The sequence below is a fragment of the Epinephelus lanceolatus genome, chromosome 11 (assembly GCF_041903045.1).
Source record: "Epinephelus lanceolatus isolate andai-2023 chromosome 11, ASM4190304v1, whole genome shotgun sequence".
NCBI classification, from domain to species: Eukaryota; Metazoa; Chordata; class Actinopteri; order Perciformes; family Serranidae; genus Epinephelus; species Epinephelus lanceolatus.
Window position 1 is genome coordinate 30,943,375 of NC_135744.1, and position 21,966 is coordinate 30,965,340.

The 21,966-nt window shown below is 40.4% G+C and overlaps 4 protein-coding genes across 4 annotated transcripts; all 4 read right to left on the reverse strand.

Moving 5' to 3' along the window:
• Positions 1–1,669: 1,669 nt before the first annotated feature.
• On the reverse strand, positions 1,670–3,621 carry coa4 (cytochrome c oxidase assembly factor 4 homolog). The gene is made up of 2 exons (XM_033651561.2): positions 3,487–3,621; positions 1,670–2,106 (listed from the first exon to the last, which is right to left on the reverse strand). Exon 2 carries the CDS (start codon positions 2,068–2,070, stop codon positions 1,813–1,815), a length of 258 nt encoding a protein of 85 aa, XP_033507452.1. The 5' UTR covers positions 2,071–2,106; positions 3,487–3,621; the 3' UTR covers positions 1,670–1,812.
• Positions 3,622–5,513: 1,892 nt separating this feature from the next.
• Positions 5,514–6,714, reverse strand: LOC117246671 (olfactory receptor 1M1-like). The gene has a single exon (XM_033610574.2). The coding sequence runs from the start codon at positions 6,663–6,665 to the stop codon at positions 5,649–5,651; it is 1,017 nt and encodes a 338-aa protein (XP_033466465.1). The 5' UTR covers positions 6,666–6,714; the 3' UTR covers positions 5,514–5,648.
• A 3,574-nt stretch (positions 6,715–10,288) lies between these two features.
• Positions 10,289–12,922, reverse strand: LOC117269679 (olfactory receptor 2AT4-like). Its single transcript, XM_033646900.2, has 2 exons — positions 11,987–12,922; positions 10,289–10,426 (listed from the first exon to the last, which is right to left on the reverse strand). The coding sequence occupies exons 1-2, from the start codon at positions 12,920–12,922 to the stop codon at positions 10,289–10,291; spliced, it is 1,074 nt and encodes a 357-aa protein (XP_033502791.2).
• Positions 12,923–18,413: 5,491 nt separating this feature from the next.
• On the reverse strand, positions 18,414–19,376 carry LOC144464565 (olfactory receptor 2AT4-like). Its single transcript, XM_078172063.1, has one exon. The coding sequence runs from the start codon at positions 19,374–19,376 to the stop codon at positions 18,414–18,416; it is 963 nt and encodes a 320-aa protein (XP_078028189.1).
• Positions 19,377–21,966: the final 2,590 nt, after the last annotated feature.

The window sequence follows — 21,966 nt, forward strand, 5'->3', positions numbered from 1 at the left end:
ACTGCGGCATCAATCAGAGTCAAGTCAAATAGCACTATTGTAACACCCTGATCACAATGACCTCTGCTGCCAGCAGACAGGATGTAACAACTGTACCATCCACAGTGTAATCACTGATGGGTTTGAGGATGGTTTAGTGGCAGCAGATATTTGTATAGAGTCATAAGTGAATAAATATGTCACTGACTTACTGTTGAAACTGTACATGAATTGGCTGTTTTGACATTATAAGAACGATTTGTATGGAAATAATTATGATTTATGAATTGAAAAAAGATCTATTAAAAAATTTACTTTGGTGACACAACCATTTAATGAACTGTGTTTGTACAAAGTGAATAAACAAACACATATGACTTGTTTGTTGCATAATGTTCCCGGAGGATGCAATTATCATTAAATGACCTTTGCGGTCACAAGCAAATATTTTACTGTTTCAACTTGAGACTAATTAATCTCCTGATTACCTATTAACACTTTTAATGATTAAAACTTGAGCTGTCATTCAGAGCAAACTTATTAAACTATGATGGGCTATAAAAGAAGGGCCAGTCTGACTCCAACTCTAACTGTCCTTTGTCCACTTTTTGTGTTATAAAGTGACAAGTCTAAGTTCAACATCCTCATTTATCACACCGACTACACATCCTTTTAGTTATCCCAAAGTTTGTAGGCTTTTTATAAGTGTTTGAATAACTGACTTCCATTCACAGTTCTAACTTCGGTCACCAATGTTGATGTGACGTCCTCTGGGCTCTGAGGAGCCTTGAAATGTCACAAATAAAATGTTTGATGAAATGAAAATACTTACTGCTCTTTGGAGTCACAAGCTTATGTTGTTCATGGTAAAACTGTCCCCGTTAAATCCTAAAATCACCAAAGATTCCTTTGAGATCTGCTGTCTGCTTTTGTTTGTCGTGTAAAATCTGATTTGTTGATTAAATATTTTTCATGGACACAATTAAGTCCCCATAACACAACAGTGTGTAAATACATATTTTTTTAAAAAAAAGGGAAAAAAGGAATTTTAGTTTAACAAAAGAAGTTTATTTGTTATAAAGGCAATATTTTTTTTCATTCATAAATAAACAAACACTTTTGTCCCTTCAGGATCCCTTAAATTTGTTTTTTAAACAATACAGTTGTGACAAAGATATGTACCGAGTGGGACATTTAACAATTGAAAAATTAACGCCCCAGTGCTCTCTGGTGGACAAACTGTATAATAAAGACACTGTTTCTAGCCTCGCGTCTCCAGGCTCTTCACCGTATGTGAAGAGCCTGGTTTCCATTCATTCTGAATTTTGTCTGGATTCTGGTTCCGGTCTAGAAAGCGGATCCGGAATTCACCAAATGCACCAAAGTAAAACTTTAAATTCTGGCACACCATCGATTTACAATAAAAGAAAAAGGTTAACTTAATGGCTTGGGGCTTTTCTTGTAAATTATATTATTTAAATTAAAAAGTTTCACCGCATTTTTATTAGCTTGGTGCTTTTGACGGAAAGGCGCATCCATCAAATTCCGGATCCTGTCTCTCTCGCCCTGGTTCCAGTTCCTTACCAAAACAGCCACTAAACAGCCCCAGACTACACTGTCTCTAGTCAGCGATAAGCTTCTGTTGGCTGATTAATCACATTTATCAGTTGGTCTTTCTGCTGCACACATTTGAAAGTCCAAGTCAGGATTTTTTTGTAGTTGCTCATACTTTATTTTCATTAACAAGAATTAAATTAGGGACAGTCTTTTCACCTCAAGCATGTCTTCAACACATCCAGGCCGATGTGTATGAGGGTGTGAGGTGTTGTGAGTTCAGCTGGGCGCAGACTCAGTGGAGGTCTGCTGCTGCTGCTTCATCAGCTGTTCTTTCCGGGCGATTTGGAAATTCATCATGCAGTCTTTGAAAGTCTGGACCTGGCTCTGGCACACGCGCCAGTCCTGGTGTTCAGCCATGCACTCCTGCACAGCGTAGTGTAGCTCGGCACAGCCGGTGCGGGATATCATCTGTTCAACAGGGTCATCCTCATCGTTGTCTTTACGGCTGCGGTCATGGGGTGAAGGGGACGCCATTCTGTTTCAATGCACTTAGGTGATTCTGTGGGTGTGCTGAGGATGACAAATGATGCTATCAATAAACAGGTGACAGTACAGTTTTAGGAACAATCACAGGACATCCCAGCTGTTCCTTCAGGATACCTTTGCTGTTCAGAAAATTATCTCTAAATCTTCAGGTGTAAAATCTGTAGTGATTTAACTTTTTTTTTAAGTAAGAATTTACTGACATGCTTAATAAAGGCACAGCTCCAAGTCACTGATAATGAAGAAAAAAATAGGGAGTGCTGCACTAGGTTAAGGCTCTGTGTAGTTAGTTGTAAAAAAAAAAAAAATTAAAAAAAAATCAGGTACTCTTTAAGGATGGGGTAAAGTTTGTGTTATGCACATGCTCTTAAATTGCACACCAGTTTCCAGTGCTTTTTACACCCTGATGAAGACTCTCTAGTCGAAACACATTGGTTGTCCATGTATTAATAAATTAAAATTAAATATTAAAGGATTTTTAACAGTCAGAGTGCCTCGGATGCATTTTTAAATTTGGACTGCCTGCTTATACAGTGGACTTTTAAACTGAGGGAGCTGGCCAGGCGTTGTTTTTTTATCTGTAAAAGGCACAGCTCCTTTTTATCGACAAAGAAATGTCTAATTTCAGTATTAATCATATTTTCTCCTCTTTTATGAGTCTTTATGGTCGATGGTATGAGTAATAAATGTCCCGTCTCATTAGGCATTTTGTATCTATACTACAGGTCATGCTTTTGTAAGACATTGTTGTTTTTATCACCGATTACTACATTTGCGCAGTGTAACATATTTTTATGCAACAAAATTGGTAAAATGTAGGTAAATTTGCTCAAGTATTGTACCATACTGTATATGTACATGCAGTTTTATGTTACTCGTACTTTACTTAAGTACTTTAAGCGACCCTACACTTTCAGTCCACCACAAGACTGACAGTCCCTTTGCAGATACAGATGCTGCGTTCAAATAATATGACGGTCCTATAAAGAACGATGTGAGCAGTTAAAATGAGCTCCATCTCGACTAGCTGCTACAAGTAAGTGCTCACATGTTAATGCATCACTGACAGCCTGACATACAGCACTATGAATGTGGCATTTTGCAGAGTGAGAGCTTTGATAGTTTGAGTAAACTCTACTAACAGCACTAATGTACTTTCACTTTCAAGTGCGTTTTAAAACCAGAACTTGTAATGGGCTATTTTTAAATGCTTGTAATGCTGCTTTTATTTAAGTGCAGTAAATATAACAATATTTATCCGAGTTCCAGCAACGAAACTACTCGTCGGTATCAGACTAACAACAGCACACACCTCTTAACGTTCCCTAATGTGTAACAGGTTAGCTAACATTACTGAGAGCGGAGCTAGCTAACACAAATGTTGACACAGCGCTGCCTTGCTCTTACCTGTTTATTCTTTTTCGGTGTATCTGTCCGTAGAAACAGTGACATTAAGTTTACATAACCTTCATAACGTCGGACTTCTCATAACCAACCACACAGTCAACGGTGTGATCCGTGGGGGACACATTTGAAGACAGGACGAAAGTGTAACCGTCAAATAGTTCCGTCGACGCCTACATCAGTTCCGCTGCAGAGCGAGAACACAACCGACAGTCATTGCTGACAATTAAGACATGACGTAATAAACTTAAGCTCCACATCAATGAAAATATGAATGAACATATCGTTAATTTCTCATAGTGCGATTTTTAATGGTGTAAATGTTGTGTAGAGCATTAGAGTGGTCACACTTAATGCTACACATTAACGCCACTAGAGGGCAGCCCACATCACTATTTTGTATTCCATCGTCTATGTTAATATTGACAGCTTTATACGGGTTTGTCAAACATACGACCCGTGGGCTCAGGGTTCAGTCTGGTCCACTGGATGACTCTGCATGTACCCTACATTGTTGCACCTATATAGACTAAGAGGTTCAACGTTTTAATAGCAAGGTAAACACTAAGTGCTACTTCAGAGGCGTTTCAACCAGGACCAGAATACAGCTCTCTGAAATACAATCAATACTTATTGTGGTCATATTTAGAGATATTAAACACTGTGCAAAATAGTTTCTTAAAACTAATAGCTGCCCCCTTAGTTTGGTGTGGTGATGTTAGTATTACTGCACAGAAGTAGACGTATGGAAAATTGCACATGTAATGACAGTGAGAAGGAAACTGACTGAACGCGAAAAAACAGATAGATTGTTGAAATTGCACTTTGCTCATCATCTGTTTTGTCAATGAATGATTGTCTTCAGAATGTACTTGGACTTATTTACACTAAAGGAAATGGAAACATTTGGAGGTTTTGTTATTTACAGGTTTAATGCAATGGTTTTACTGGTCTGGCCCACTAGAGATCAAACTGGGCTGTATGTGGCCCATGAACTAAAATAAGTTTGACACCCCTGACTTAATGTGTTGTACAGTATGATGTTCTACATTGCATACCTGTCTACAGTGCCTGTATTTCATGTAGCCTGTAGAATATACTATATGCTTATAGCCTGCTATTATTATAGTATTATTATTTCATAGTCTATTTTACAATGTTTGACATTTAGAAACTAAAAAAACCTGAACAAACAAAAAACATTGCATCTTTAGGCTATCTCTTATCAAATATGAAGACCAGTGTGCTAAATTCATGAAGCTTAAAGAAAAAGTGACTGTAGTATCCCTCACTATTTTTATTCCTAATTTAGACAAGCATCATCGTAATAGAGATCTTAATAGAGCAAACCAAGCCATTGAAATAAGAATTCATTTTCAGACAGACAATTGATGGTTCACAAATGCAGAAACTCTTCCAAAGCAAAAAAGTAGAGAGACAGTTGTAGCTGTAGTCTCATTTGTTTTTATTCCAAACATTTTGAGCATTTTATGACACATATGATGATGTTTTTAGTCTACTTAAATCTTTACACAACTTAAGTGCTTTTAGGTTAAACATAAACAGGTATAATAATTTCCCTGTGGTGAAGAGAAAAAAAGGTACACTTTTTAGGAGAGGGGGATGCATGGTGACACCACATGATATCAGATAGCAGGATACATGGAATCACAAACAGGTGCCAAATTAATCAGTGAGACATACGATGACATCAGCTGCTGTGAGAGCATCCCCCATGATGCACTGATCTGACTCATAGCTGCCCTGCTAACGTAATAATTCAGTAGTTTTAATCAGTGGAACATCTCATCAAGTATAACATTGTAGAGGAGTTCAAGCATTTGGAATTTGTAAATGTAGTTAAGTTTGTCATCACAAGCAACATCAGGAGGTAGACAAGTTATCTGAAAACATATACATATATATATATATATATACATATATATATATATATATATATATATATATATATATGAACACAATCTTGCAGGCATAATCAAACCTCACATGCAAAAATGCATTGGGTTGAGGTCAGGTGAAGTAAGGGGAAACCGACTTCGACACAACACCTGTGCAGTGTCAAAACACATCATCTTAAAGCCCATATTAAACCTGTTGTAATGAAGCAATCTGGACAAAAAGAGCCTAGGTAGCCCTTTGACCCACTACCTGAACTTATGCGATCTTTTATTAACCCTCCAAGGTTTGTTCTTTTGTTGGTCTGTACCAATTTTAGTTTTCCTTACCAGCGCCAGGACTCTGATTTTGATCTCTTTAGTTTTCAGAGAATATACAATAGGATTGACGCAGGGTGGGATACAAGAGGCCAGCGACAGGCTCAGCACACGCTGGTCTGGGTCAATTAAACGCAGATTAAACCCTATAGTAAAAATGGTAATGAGAGGAATGTAAAATACAGCAACAAGGATGATATGCTCAACACAAGTAGCCAAAGCTTTCACACAACTGTCTAAAGATTTCATCCTGAATACAGTCACCAGGATGCTCATATATGACAGAAGAATAAAAGTAAAGGGTCCTACAAGGAGCAAGAAAGTAAGAAAATTGGCGACAGACCACTGCATTGTGTTATCATTACATGCGAGTCTAAACACAGGTGCATAGTCACAGAAATAGCTGGACACTTTGAGGGATTGGCAAAAAGACAGTCGAGTCATTATAGCCACGGCAAATGCAATGATTCCCAGAGCAAAAGCCCAAGACAGGCCAACAATACAAGACATGCTCCACAGTGTGTTGATGGAGTTGTGACGCAGAGGGAAACATATTGCAATCAATCTGTCATAGGCAAGTATAGCAAGTGCGTATGACTCCAAAGTCCCAAAAGCATAGTAGACAAACATTTGTACCAAACACAAGTTGAATGGAATGAAGTTGTCCTTGACAAGAAATGTTTTTATCATGTTGGGAATAAGGCATGTGTTAAGGACTATATCAATTACTGCAAGATTGACAACAGCCAGAAACTTTGGAGTGTGTAAACAATGATTAAAGACAATTACACAGATCACCAAACAGTTGAACAGCACTGTAACCACATAGACAAATGCCAGAAAGATGAAATAGACACTGATGAAGGGAAATGTCTGAAATGCAATGATATAGAAGCCTGGAGGATGAATGATGACAGAGTCATTTAAAACAGTCCTGAGAGAAGACATAGCTGAACTCCACAAGCTGTGTGTTGGAGGTCAGCCTCTGCTTAAAAGCTCTCCAGTCTAAAGAACAGGGAAATCACATCACATTATACATTAAAGTATATTATATTATTATATTATTGTATATTATTAAAGGCACAACTGTCATACCATTTTGTTAAAACACAATTGAACCAAACAGCATTTGTAAAGTACATTCTCAGTGAGTTGACTCATGAATTAATGTTCTACAAGTCAATGAATGCTCACCTGATTTTTGAGAAGACTTGTTTAGCACTGATACATGATGCTGACTCTAAAGGCTGCACGCAGATGGCTGCATGTCGGACACTCTGTCCGTATATACTACTCTGACTGATCCCCAGGGATCAATCAGGAGGCAACTCTCAATTAAGTCTACAAAGTCATAGTGCAATACCTGATCAATTATGTTAATTTGATCCTTGGAGAGTAGGAGTACATACAGGGTATTTATTTTTGATTTAACTTATCCAACATCCAAAACAAGCATTCAGTTATTATTCGACTGATGATTTAAATATGAATGAAAGCTTAGTAAAATAAAATAAAGAAGAATGAAAAGAAAAGGTGATAGGTCATGGATAAAACGTGTTGCTTAATAAATAATCTTTGATCAAGACAAACTAAACCTCTCTTAATTAAGAATGTAGGTTGGGTAACACAGGTTTTACTGTATTACTATCAAAATTATGGTAAGAATGTCTTTCAAATATCAATATTCTCTATGTCATGATAATTCAAATGTTGGGAAAATCACATACATGTATAAAACAAGCCAGCGGTTGTACAATTAAACTGAATGTCCATAAACAGTAATAATGAATTATCGCCTATTTGTACCTTTATTGTGTCAGTGTCAGAGGTAAGAGGCTGATTATTATTTTATTTTTTTTGTTTTGTTGAGGCACTCGTGAGTGGTCAGAAAACCATAGTCTAGTAAACTTGTTTATGTTAAGCGCTGCATAATTTAGAGCCAAGTAAGCATTATACTTCTATACACACAATGACCTCCATGACCTCTGAGCAGACAGCAGACAGAGTTTAATAATTGTGAGCTGAGGATCATCTACACTCGTTAATTTGTTGAATTTGTTTTCACCATGTTTGTGCAAAGTGTGTAAACAGTAACAAACACATTTAATGTCCTGTTCCCAAAGGATGTATTATCATTAAACACACAGTCATGAGCCACAACATATTAGTTGTAATGAGCCCAGTTGCCATCACCAGAGAGTTTTGGTTAATGACCTCAACTTTAACAAACAAACCTTTTACTGTATAAACGTCACACTAATTAGTCTCAGTTGCACCTATTAAGAATAATGACAATTAAAAACGGAGGGAAACTGGAGTGGGTGTGCATTTTGTGTTTGTGTGCAGCTGTCAATTCATTCAACTTACACCTGCTTTCAGAAATCTTCACTAAGTGTCCCCTGACTCCCTTTTGTTAATCAGATAATGTGTTTAAGCTTTAACCTGCTAGTTCCGCTTTGTTTTATAAACTGTAGACCGTTCTAAAGGATTTAAAAACACTAACATCTACTCAGACTTTAAACTCAATTTACCAGTGGGTACTGTATTCATTGTGAGCTTTTACGCAATTCTCTTCTTGCTTTTCTAGTTTTTAAAACTAAGGTTTAAATTACACTTCTTTTTTCAGTAAATATTTTATTAGAAATTATTTCATTCACGCTAACATGGAGCTCATTTGAATCATTGATGGATATAGAGTAAAAGCTATTGATGACATGGTTGCTCTCAGCTCACTGAACCACTTGCATGATGTTGGTAATGGTAGACTTTGACTTTTTGGTTTTGTTACACGTTGTTTTTAGCCTGATAGATTCTTTTTTACCAGGTTTGTGCAGTAACTGGGTCACCTTATAGTAAGGGACAAAATCAGGAACAATTAAAGTGGCAGGTAGCAATGAACAGGCAATTAGGCACTGCTTGGGGTAATAGAAGGACTCTTGTTGCTGCTGTGCATTTTCATGAAAGTCAGACACTGCGTGCAGGAATTAAATGGCATCTTCTGCTTGGTGTGCGTGGTACTGGAAATTTCATATTGCAAATTGTGTACCACTCCCTGTGTCCCACACTGATCATATGTCATGTTGCTGTATATCATGTGTCGACCACACAATGTACATTTCATTTAATCTGATGATCTCTCTCACATAAGGCTTACTTCCTGTTTTCAGTGGGTGGTGCTATGACCCTGTGTCAATATGGACATGTAGATGTCTTTGGGCCTGGACTCTTATATAGCATGTGAAATTTGGGGCAGAGTGGACCATGTAAAGTTAACTTACAAAAGCTTCCTGTGTCATGTTGAAATTCAGCAGTGGCCACTGGTGCGCCATGCTATGAAAACACAATAGCGTCGCAATTTGTCATCGTGAAGATCTTTAGATTCTACTGCCTATCTTTGAGATAGGATCTGTTGAATCCTGGAGTTTTGTGAAGTTCCATACCTGTAAAGTGCCTAAAATGGTGTGTTGCTATATGACCTATGGCATCATCTTTAAAGCTATCTACAGTACCTCCACAATTAAGCGTCACATTAGTTGGAGAGTTATATCATCCAAATTTCTTAAAAAACCCTCTCGGTGGTTTGACAGAATTTGTGTAAAATAAATGAAAAACACAAAATTCAAAATGGCTGACTTTCAGGTGGGTGGAGCTAATGAAACCCGATGAGAAATATGTCCAAACTTATGAGGACAATGTACCCTCCAAATTTCATGAATATCAAGCACATTGTTCCAACTAAGGCCTTCCGCACATTAGGAGGCGCTATGGAGTCCACTAAATCGCCGTATTTTGACAAGGCTCAATGTGTGCAGCAAGTTTTCTTGTATAGCAACGCTGAACGTAGTTAGGGAGCACTTTATAGCCGATGTGCCCCACCCAAACCCAGTTACACTACCAAATAGTTACAACTTTAAACACGGGTGCAACGTGACTTTTATGCATCCTAAAGCCCGCAAATATGTGTATGTAAAATGAAAATTAATGCGCTAAATTGAAATTTGTGAACATCTAAGAAACTTAACCCCAAACCAGGGGTGCTATAGAGCCCACTGGCTATGCTGAAGCCCAGCCACTGAAGAACTTTATAATTTTTGCCTGTTCCGATTAATGTGCCAATTGTTGTGGGTTTTCAAGCATGCGAAGCCCCTCAAAAATGTGATGGGGCGGTAGAAAAACAATAATCTCTAAACAACAATATGTTCCTTGCAATTTCAGTGCCAGGGATCGTTGGCAGGCCCTAATTATACATATCGGTATCTCTCTGTCCATATTTTCTCTGAGCACTACGCTGAAAACAGCACAAAATGTTCCTGTTTAAGCAGGTAATATTCATCCATCCCGTGTCTGCAGAAATATGATCCAGTTTTACTTTTTTATACAAATGCCAAACGGCTTAAAATATTCATCCTAGAAAGTGATAATGTGATGAACACCCACAGTTCTGATTGTTTAGGCAAGACACAAGGGGGCAAGGCTAAGGAGTTAGAATAAATAAGAATTTATTGCAGGGTAACAGGGTGGCTTGTGAGCATGAGCAGAGCTGGGCAGGAGGGATGACTGGCTTATTGTGTCTAGCAGAGAGTCCAAGGAGTGGGAGGCAGACCTGAGCAGGTCCAGGGCACAATCTGAGGAGTACCTGGGGTGAGCAGAGGTCCCAGACAGGCGAGCAGGGCTGATGAGACAAAGGGGCTGTAGCTGAGCAGATGGGACTGCATTTAGAGAACCAGAATTAATGAGTGAACACAAGTAAGGAGCAAACTTTCACTAGAAAGCCTGGAAACAGTGACTAAGAGGCTGTTTACACGTTGCCGGCTATTTTCATAAACGGACATTTCACCGTCTCCGTTTTCAAAAAGATCTTCGTTTACACTTACCCGTGTATATATACACAAGAGCATGCCAAACCTGTAGGTGGCAGTGTAACGAGAAGCTCAAGCCTTCCATGTATCCATTGTCACCATAGCAACATAGGTCGCACTTTTTACACAGGCGCAAGTTCCGGCGCATACTGTGACGTGGGCTGCCTATAACTCCGTTTATCTGCATTTATCTCAGTTTACATGCAAACGCGCAACCGGAGTTTTCCAAAATCTCCACTCTGGCCGGAGTTTTTAGAAAGACTCGTTTTCAGAGGAGAAATCTCCGTTTGCGTGTAAACGAAGGGCACAAACGAAGGAAGATGTCTCCGTTTATCAAAATCACCGTCTACGTGTAAACGGCCTCTGACTGAGGAGGTACAATCTGGCAAGGTGGATGTGGCAAAGCTGAGTCTTTGTAGGAGGCTTGATTAAAGGATGGGAGGCAGCTGGTGGGACTCCGCTCTGGCTCCAGCACACCTGTCTCCACTCACAGTCACACTCACAAATACAAAACAAAACTGTATGAACGCCCCTGAGACATCATAGTGGAAATTCTATGGAATTCTGAATTCATGGCTTTGTTTGCACGACTTCCCATGTTGTAAACACGGGTCGTGAGTTCCATTTAAACGCAGCAAGAGAGACTGCAGGCTCGGCAGCAGTGAAGGCTGTGACACTCATCCCTAGTACAGTTCATTTCTCTACATATCTCCTTTCCTCTTAAAGAATCTTAAAGGTCCTGAAATAAACTGAAGAACAAAACATTTAAGCAATGTTCCCTCTTTCTGGTGCAATGAAGCCTGGCAGCTAGATTGGCTGCACTTACTGTAGTTTGATAAATACATTTCTGATGAGACACAAGCAGCGCACCTTCTGAAAGCTGCAGTGCACTGGACAAAGAACTTCACGGATCTAACAGGACAGAGAGTCTTCTTGACCCTCACCACCCTCCTTAGGGGGCTCTGCAAGTACCTCCACTAAACACAATAATGAGACAGTTTATGAGTAATAAAAATGTGAAATACAATATAATAAAGTCCGAGTGTTTCAAATAGGATTCTTTCAGGTAACACATGCAGAAAGAGCCGGAGCAACCAATTATACAATTATCATATATTTACTTTCCAGTGTAAACAAGTACATTTATGTCTACACATTATACGTCAGCAGTATATTATTGGCTTGCTAAATTTGGTGGGTGTTCATGTAATGGCAGCATATCAAAAAAAATATAAATATTCTGACAAACATATTCAACAATACGGAGGGATAAGTAAAAAAGGGCCCTTTGTTGTCACAACACACACAGACACACACACACACAGATGAACACAGACACACACACACCCTCCACAGATTGCTTTACGGTGGAAAGAAAAGTTGTCAAGAACTTTTTCTCATTTTGTGGACCAGCGCCAGGGCTCTGATTTTGATCTCCTTAGTTTTCAGAGAATATACAATAGGATTGATGCAGGGTGGGAGACAAGAGGCCAGCGACAGGCTCAGCACACGCTGGTCTGGGTCAATTGCTCGCACAAAAAGCCCTAAGAAGAAAATGATGGTTAAAGGAAAGTAAAATACAGCAACAAGGATTAGGTGCTCAATGCAAGTGGCGAGAGCTTTGATCCGACTGCTTACTGATTTCATCCTGAACACAGTGACCAGGATGCTGACATAAGACAGAATAACAAAGCTAAAGGGGGCCATCAGATTAAACATACTAGAATGTGCACCTACTGCCCACTGCATTGTGTTATCATTACAGGCGAGTCTAAACACAGGTGCATAGTCACAGAAATAGCTGAACACTCTGACAGAATTGCAAAAAGACAGTCGCGTTATGATGGCCGTGCAGTATGCTAATAGTCCCACACTGTAAACCCAAGTCAGGCCTATAATACAAGACATGATCTGCGAGGTGTTGAGTAAGTTCTGACTCAGAGGGAAACATATTGCAATCAATCTGTCATAGGCAAGTATAGTGAGTGCATATGACTCCAAAATCACAAATGTGTAGTAGACAAACATTTGTAACAGACACAGATTGTATGGAACAAAGTTGTCCTTGAAGAGAAATGTCTTAATCATGCTGGGAATCGTGCTTGTGTTTAGGCCGATATCAATTACTGCAAGGTTGACAACAGCCAGAAATTTTGGAGTGTGTAAGCAGTGATCACAGGCAATTATATAGATCAATAAAGTATTGAACACTAATGTAACCGCATAGACAAATGTTAGAAAGATTATGTAGTAACTGATGTAGGGAAATGTCTCAAATGCAATGATATAGAAGCCTGGAGGACGAATGATGACAGAGTCATTTGAAACAGTCCTGAGAGAAGACATAGTCAAACACAACAGGCTGTGTGCTCGAGGATGATGTCCGGTCCACAGTGTTTAAAAGTCCTCTGATCTGAAAGAGAGAAAAAAAATCCATCCTATTACTTTCCTCTTCAGTCACATATCTCAAACAGACATATATACACTTGTGCATTTGGCATTGAAACCATATTTGTTTACCCTGACTGATGAATATAACACGGGACAGAATACAGTGTGCTGTTGGCTCACCTGTTCTGTTGATGATCGTTTTACACAATGTGACTCCACATGATGCTGACTCAGATGGTAGTCACTGAATGTCAGCATGTCTGACCTGTGCACAGTGGAAATTATACCCTCTTCATTGATCTCTAGAGATAACATACAGTCTTCTAATTAAGAACAGTATGGATCAACAACACAGTAATCGTCAGTGCCCTTTTACTGAAATTAATCTGTGGAGAGTAGTGTTTTGTCTTTAAGGAGTAGGCAAAACAAAACATTAGTCTTTATCTAATGAGCAGGAAAACATGCAGGTTATGATTGATAACACTTAAAGCTGGGGTAGGCAGAAATCTGGAAAAGTCTAAAACAACACCACCAAAAAGGCAGAATCTGAAAATACACCCTCCTCCTGCACCCCCTTCCCTCTCTGTGCTAAGACCCTCCAACCAGATTACCATATGCATATGCACACACTTCTACAGTGTTTCTTATACATTGATTTATTTAATCCTTTTTTATTTGGAGTAAAGGTATTTTATCTTTCTATATGATGACGAAAACTCTGTCTGTCTGTGGGTGTGTGTGTGGGTGTCTCTGTTCCACGTTTTCCTCCTCACTGACTTGGTCAATCCATGTGAAATTTGGCACAGTGGTAGAGGGTAATGGGAGGATGCGAATGAAGCAATATTACATCAATTGACCAAAGGGGTGTGCTATACTTTTGCCAAGAATAGCTTGTGAGATGTCTATCTAGGGGATTTTTGGGGTGCTGAATTGATTCCAGCCATTATTTATCATTCCCTGATTACATAAAAGGCATTTTATTAACATAATTAAACAGAACTGAACTCAATGGAAACGTTGTTTTATCAGTTTTCTAGTCAACCCTATTTATCAAACTCCACAGCATCTCCCTCACTCATCTTGTCATTTGGCTGGTTAATGTTCTGGCAAAAGTTGCCATGACAGTCGCTGCAAGCTGAGATACACCTGACTCCTTGCTTTTTACAGCAGCACCTGAGTGTGCTACAGTCGCCTGCACAGTTGCAGCTGACAAACGCCAGGAGGTAGTCTGGTGCAATGGGGTCTGTTGAAGGAACCGGTGCATATCCTTGCTCAGTGAGTTCCCATCCACAGTCCAGGGCATCCAATCTTGCAGCATGAGCCAGTCCCTAGTCTGGAGGTAAGCCCAGAGAGAGTGTTGACCTGCAGCTCCTGTTGTCGGGGGGAGTTTCTAAGGTTTGATGCTCCCAGCAGCAACTCGCTTGTTAAAGATGTCAAATCGCGAGTTTTCCAAGTCTTTAGGTGGTTTGCCATGGAACATGAGCATGAAGAGTTCACAGCCAGCACAGCCCGAACAATAGAGGTGTCTGGGCTCAGTGTACAACATTGCTCTGATGATGCAGACACCTCTATTGTCCGGGCTGCTCTAGATGAGGCAAGAGAGTCCCCTGTTGAGGTGAGGGCTGAGGACACTGACATCATGGTTATGCTGATTCACCATGCTGCAGACCATCCAATCTTCCTCACAACATCCAAAGACACATCTTACGATGTCAGGAAGATCTGAGAGGCCCTCCCAGAGAGATACCGCAAGTATCTGATCTTCTTGCACAGTTTCTCTGGCTGCGATACAGTGTCTGCAATTTCTGGCTTTAGCAAAGCAACTTTGCTAAGTAGGCTCTGCAAGACTGATGAAGCGGAGAGGACCATGGACGTGTTTATGGACATCCAAGCCGAGAAAGATGATATCATCAAAGCCGGCTGTGAACTCTTCATACTCATGTTCCATGGCAAACCACCTAAAGATTTGGAAGACTTGAGATTTGACATCTTTAGCAAGCGAGCTGCTGCTGGGAGCATCAAACCTGAGAAACTCCCCCCGACAACAGGAGCTGCAGGACAACACTCTCTCTGGGCTTACCTCCAGACTAGGGACTGGCTCATGCTGCAAAGTCCATCGTTGGATGCCCTGGACTATGGATGGCAACTCACTGAGCAAGGATATGCACCGGTTCCTTCAACAAACCCCATTGCACCAGACTACCTCCTGGCGTTTGTCAGCTGCAACTGTGCAGGCGACTGTAGCACACTCAGGTGCTGCTGTAAAAAGCAAGGAGTCAGGTGTATCTCAATTTTTTCACAGATGGTCTATGCAATTTGCTAAAATTCCCTATTTGCACTGCCTAGAGTTGGGGTGTGGCCTCTGACTGGGGGGTCAATCACCAGATCTGCTGAGTGCTCTCCTCCTGATGAGGTGGTCTGTAGCGGTGGGCGGTTAGGCAGAGAACACGCTGTGATTTGAAGGTCTCACTAACGTGAGCTACATAAACGTGAACTTGAAGCAGCAGCTGGGAGCCTTTGGCTCCAGTTAGCAGAAGGCTTAACTATTGGCAACATCTTCTCTCCATCTGTGAAATGTTTTGCCGATATTAACATGTGTTTTATTTTGTTTACTCTCAGACTCCTTTTCAGACTCTCTCTTTGATAAATCTGTCTTTGTTCAGCTACAAAGTGACCCTTCTTAAATCAATTAGTCATGCCATGTTACCTTAAATTTGTGTAGAAAACTTTGCTGTTTTCCATGGAGGCACATGGGCGGACTGGCCTTGTGGAGGTTCTGGAGAATCACAGAACGGCCGGTACTCCAGGACGGCTGGCGGCCGCCACGCAGTCATCACCGTTTTTTGTTGTTGTTTTTTTTCCCTTTTTCTCCCTGATAATCTGCTGTTCCACGTCCAGTCCGCTAGGTGGGAGCCTTCATACCATGTCTTGTTGTGTGTTTCAGGCAGTCACCTGCATTGTATTGTTCAGCAGGGAGACATCTGGACTGTGTCGTTTATTTCTCAGTGAGTATTCTACACTATGCTCTTAACACAACATCTAGTCAAAATCGGTGCTATTGCTATAATTTGGAAGGTATAGTATCATGTGTTAAGATTTAAGTATTTTGACACCCGTGTCTGGGGCTGATGAGTTTCTGTGCACCGGTTGTTGTGGGCTGGGCCGAGTCAAAGTCCAGGGCTGTTTTTTAGTCCCAGTCCGCCCCTGTGGAGGCATGTGAGAAGAACAAACACTTTGATTTATTGATGACTAGGGGACCACGTTTAAAGGGATAGTGCACCCAAAAATGAAAATTCAGCCATTATCTACTCACCCATATGCCGAGGGAGGCCCTGGTGAGGTTTTAGAGTCCTCACATCCCTTGCGGAGATCGGCAGGGGGAGCGGCTAGCACACCTAATGGCAGATGGTGCCCCAGACTAATGTCCAAGAACACAAAATTGAAACCACAAAATATCTCCAACATGCTCATCCGTAGTGATCCAAGTGTGCTGCAGCCCCGACATAAAAAGTTGTTTCGAAAAACGTAATTTGAACTCTGTTTTTAGCCTCACTGTAGCCTGTAGCTCTGACTGCTTGTCTGTGCTCCACGCTCACATGTGCACACTTGCGCGAGACCAGCGAAAACACGAGCTTTGCTTACCCATGTTTACATCACGTGACACGTGCACCGCAGGGAGAGACAACAGTAACCACATATCTGAGACCAACGCCATTGTCTGCCTGAACTACGGTAGAAATGAATGACTTCTTTCTTCTTGACCTTTTTGATTGGTCTCCCACGTAGAGCTATGCGATCATTAGAAGAATGTCCGCTATCACGACTGCTGACAACACCTAATGCATCGAAAAAACACGGAAAACTAGTTGTAAATGCGGAAAAATGGTTGTAAACAGGATGTGACGAAATATTTACGTACATTTTTACAGAGGATCACGTTCACACAGGATCAATATTACGCGAGGTATTTTCTACGGACCATTTTACAGAAGGTAAAAGTAACCGTAATTTTTACTGACATTACCTGTACTGATTACAGACATGGCGAGTTCTGATGGGACTAAAATCCCTGGTAATAATTACTTTACCCCACGTCTCCACGTTAAACTAATCCTGCCCGAATAGGGCTATGGATCATACTGCTACATATGAAATGTACAAATGTAACATAAATGTGATTTACAGAAGTGCACCAGGTCAACATTTACTCTGGCAATCGGGTTGCAAACACTAGCCATTACACACCAATATTATCACACCAAATTTCTGTTGAGGTATTTGATTTGATTTTAATATGAACTCAGGGCCTTGGTGTCTATAGAATGGAAAAAAAAAATCTTTATATGACTCAAAGTTTGTGAAAAACTAAAGAAATCTAAAGCATCATCCTCTCTGAGGACACAGTTATCATCTCACAGTGCATAATGACTCCAGACAGAAGGACAGAAGGAGTCTTTCTAATGAACCTAGTTTGAGATTTCATCATCTGAGAATGCAGGTTAATGACCCTGCTTGTAACAAATAAACTTCTTACTGTTTAAACCTTAGCCTAATTAATCTCACCTGCATCTATTAGCAGGACGTGCAGACTCCCATTTGTTGAGAAATGAATGTGAGATTGGGGCCCCTGTGCACTGCCAGCTTTCCTCCAAGAGCCCCTATACTGAAATAACAAGTTAAGTTTCACCAGTCTACACAGTAACGCATTATTTGATTTTCTATATATTGCACAATGAGGTGATTAACAAATGATCAGAGCTGATTGTCGTGTGACAACAGTAGACTCACATGGTGATACACCTGTTTCATATAAATCTTTGTCTCCCAAATTCAACCATGACTAATACAAATAAAACACTGACTGGGAACTAGCTTGGCTGAACTTAGTTCGATAAATACATTTCTGATGAGAAACAAGCAGCACACTGACTTAAAAGCTCTGCCAGTACCTCCAGTAAACACAATGATGAGACCCTCTGTTTAATCAGACAATTTATTAGTGATGTAACTGTGAAATACAATATAATGAAGTGTTTCAAATTGGATTGTGTCAGGTAACACATGCAGAAAGAGCCAGAACAACCAACTATACAAATATCATGCATTTACATTCCAATGTAAACAAGTACATTTATGTCTACATAAGTCAGCAGTATTTTATTGACTTGCTGAATTTGGTGGCTGTTTACGCAATGGCAGAATATCAAAGAAAGATAAATATTAAGAAAAACATATTGAACAATAGGGAATAAATAATATGATACTGCAAATGTGTGGAAACAGCGGACAAAACAGTCGCTTCTGTCTCTGCTCCACAGTGAGGGATAAGTAAAATTGGCCATGTCACAACACACACACACACACACACACACACACACACAGTCAGACTGTTTCCTGAGAATATTAAAACCCTCCACAGATTGCTTTACGGTGGAAAGAAAAGTTGTCAAGAACTTGTTCTCATTTTGTGGACCAGCGCCAGGGCTCTGTTTTTGATCTCTTTAGTTTTCAGAGAATATACAATAGGATTGATGCAGGGTGGGAGACAAGAGGCCAGCGACAGGCTCAGCACACGCTGGTCTGGGTCAATTGCTCGCACATAAAGCCCTAAGAAGAAAATGATGGTTAAAGGAAAGTAAAATACAGCAACAAGAATTAGGTGCTCAATGCAAGTGGCGAGAGCTTTGATCCGACTGCTTACTGATTTCATCCTGAACACAGTGACCAGGATACTGACATAAGACAGAATAACAAAACTAAAGGGGGCCATCAGATTAAACATACCAGAATGTGCACCTACTGCCCACTGCATTGTGTTATCATTACAGGCGAGTCTAAACACAGGTGCATAGTCACAGAAATAGCTGAACACTCTGACAGAATTGCAAAAAGACAGTCGCGTTGTGATGGCCGTGCCGTATGCTACTAGTCCCACACTGTAAACCCAAGTCAGGCCTATAATACAAGACATGATCTGCGAGGTGTTGAGTAAGTTCTGACGCAGAGGGAAACATATTGCAATCAATCTGTCATAGGCAAGTATAGTGAGTGCAAATGACTCCAAACTCACAAATGTGTAGTAGACAAAAATTTGTAACAGACACAGATTGTATGGAACAAAGTTGTCCTTGAAGAGGAATGTCTTAATCATGCTGGGAATCGTGCTTGTGTTGAGGCAGATGTCAATTACTGCAAGGTTGACAACAGCCAGAAATTTTGGAGTGTGTAAGCAGTGATCACAGGCAATTATATAGATCAATAAAGTATTGAACACTAATGTAACCGCATAGACAAATGCTAGAAAGATTATGTAGTAACTGAGGTAGGGAAATGTCTCAAATGCAATGATATAGAAGCCTGGAGGACGAATGATGACAGAGTCATTTGAAACAGTCCTGAGAGAAGACATAGTCAAACACAACAGGCTGTGTGCTCGAGGATGATGTCCGGTCCACAGTGTTTAAAAGTCCTCTGATCTGAAAGAGAAAAAAAAATCCATCCTATTATTTTCCTCTTCAGTCACATATCTCAAACAGACATATATACACTTGTGCATTTGGCATTGAAACCATATTTGTTTACCCTGATTGATGAATATAACACGGGACAGAATACAGTGTGCTGTTGGCTCACCTGTTCTGTTGATGATCATTTTACACAATGTGACTCCACATGATGCTGACTCAGATGGTAGTCACTGAATGTCAGCATGTCTGACCTGTGCACAGTGGAAATTATACCCTCTTCATTGATCTCCAGAGATAACATACAGTCTTCTCATTAAGAATAATATGGATCAACAACACAGTAATCATCAGTGCCCTTTTACTGAAATTAATCTGTGGAGAGTAGTGTTTTGTCTTTAAGGAGTAGGCAAAACAAAACATTAGTCTTTATCTAATGAGCAGGAAAACATGCAGGTTATGATTGATAACACTTAAAGCTGGGGTAGGCAGAAATCTGGTAAAGACTAAAACAACACCACCAAAAAGGCAGATTCTGAAAATACACCCTCCTCCTGCACCCCCTTCCCTCTCTGTGACCCTCCAACCAGATTACCATATGCATATGCACACACTTATACAGTGTTTCTGATACATTGATTTATTTAATCCTTTTTTATTTGGAGTTGCACACAGCTCATGCACTCAGCCCCTCCTTGCCCCGCTTTGACCAGCTAGCACCCTATGGTCACAAAAGCAGGCAGAAGCTTTGGGAGACGGACGTTCAGTCAGCGTCTGTGGTAGCTCTAATGCAGCCAGCGCAACGCCCCCCAGCATTGGGTGTCACAGCGGGCTGATGGCAAGATGCAGTGACAGGTCTAACCTGTGTAACGGCAGCAACAGACAGTTAGCTGATCCAGCAGGGTGTCAGGGCTGTCTGGTCCCCAAGAGCTAGAGGTAGTACTGCCTAGAGTTGGGGTGTGGCCTCTGACTGGGGGTCAATCACCAGATCTGCTGGGTGCTCTCCTCCTGATGAGGTGGTCTGTAGCAGTGGGCGGTTAGGCAGAGAACACGTTGTGATTTGAAGGTCTCACTAACGTAAGTATACATAAACGTGAAGGTGAGGCAGCAGCTGGGAGCCTTTGGCTCCGGTTAGCAGAAGGCTTAACTATTGGCAACATCTTCTCTCCATCTGTGAAATGTTTTGCCGATATTAACACGTGTTTTATTTTGTTTATTCTCAGACTCCCTTTGATAAATCTGTCTTTGTTCAGCTACAAATGACTCTTCTTAAATCCATTAGTCATGCCATGTTACCTTAAATTTGTGTAGAAAACTTTGCTGTTTTTCATGGAGGCATGTGAGAAGAACAAACACTTTGATTTACTGATGACTAGGGGACCACGTTTAACAAGAGCAAAACTCAAAACGTTTGGTTACATTGTAACCTTGGTTCTGTGAGTGAGGAGATTATCCCCCCACCCAGTAGTCATATCATAACTATGGGAATTATCCCCATCTGGGGTAATGGACATGGAAAATTAATCTTTAAGACACGCCACTTTACGTGGCCCACATGCACCAGGCTATAAAAACCCCACCTTGCGTACGCACCCACTAATTTACATTGATTGGAACGGGTTCCGAGCAGCCTTGAGCCTTGGGAGATAATCTCCTCACTCAGAGAACCCAGGTTCAGTTAGGGGTGTAACGGTACACAAAAATCTCGGTTCGGTACGTACCTTGGTACACAAGTCACGGTTCATTTTTTTTGGTCCAGTAATGAAAAAAATAGACAACTATTAAATATCTTTTACTTATTGGTAACCTTATTAAAACATACCACCACAGCAGTTAACTCTTTTTACACAATTTTTGAATGAAACAAATATATATAAAATCCTGCTTTTTCACATTGTTTGAATGAAAATAGAAATATAAAAGTGAAAAATAAAATCCTGCTGTTTTTTTTAACACATTTTTCGAATGAAAAATATAAATATAAATTTCTGCTTAAACAATTTTACTCAATTAAAATAAAAAGTATAGTGCAGCTGGTCAGCTTTAAAGCCTGCTCAGATTCAGTTTTAATAGGAACTTACTTAGCTTTCCCACTTTGTTAAAGTGCAGTAAGCAAAACATGCTTATATCTAAAGTGCAGCTTAAACAATTTTACTCAACTCCAATGGCGTTGGTTATTCCTTTAGTGTGATGGTCAGGGAAACGCTCTTTGTTTTTAAACGACGACGATATCGTAGTTTGCACCAGATTGCCTTTTCTAGTTGTGCCGGTTAACGTTCAAACTCGGGTGGTGTTGCTTTAGATGCGTTAGCATATTGGACGTGTTTCCAAGTACATACCCGACCACTGTTCTGCAGTGTCGGCACACTGCTTTTGTCTTGTCCACTTGTTTATTTCCACCTTCGTTTCTTACCCTGAAACCAAAGTGTTCCCAAACGGAGGACTTAAGGTTTGCGGGTGGGTCTTCAGGTTCGTCAGGCTCACTTGCCATGTTGTCAAAATGCGAGAATGCGCTGCACAAAGTGAAGGCGGAGA

Excerpts from the sequence above, each read along its gene's own strand:
- coa4 (XM_033651561.2), bottom strand. The coding sequence starts at position 2,070 with ATGGCGTCCCCTTCACCCCATGACCGCAGCCGTAAAGACAACGATGAG.
- LOC117246671 (XM_033610574.2), bottom strand. The coding sequence starts at position 6,665 with ATGTCTTCTCTCAGGACTGTTTTAAATGACTCTGTCATCATTCATCCT.
- LOC117269679 (XM_033646900.2), bottom strand. The coding sequence starts at position 12,922 with ATGTCTTCTCTCAGGACTGTTTCAAATGACTCTGTCATCATTCGTCCT. Across the intron at positions 10,427-11,986 it reads AAATCAGAGCCCTGGCGCTG|TCCCATCTGCTCAGCTACAG; the intron begins GTCCACAAAATG and ends CTCTAAATGCAG.
- LOC144464565 (XM_078172063.1), bottom strand. The coding sequence starts at position 19,376 with ATGTCTTCTCTCAGGACTGTTTCAAATGACTCTGTCATCATTCGTCCT.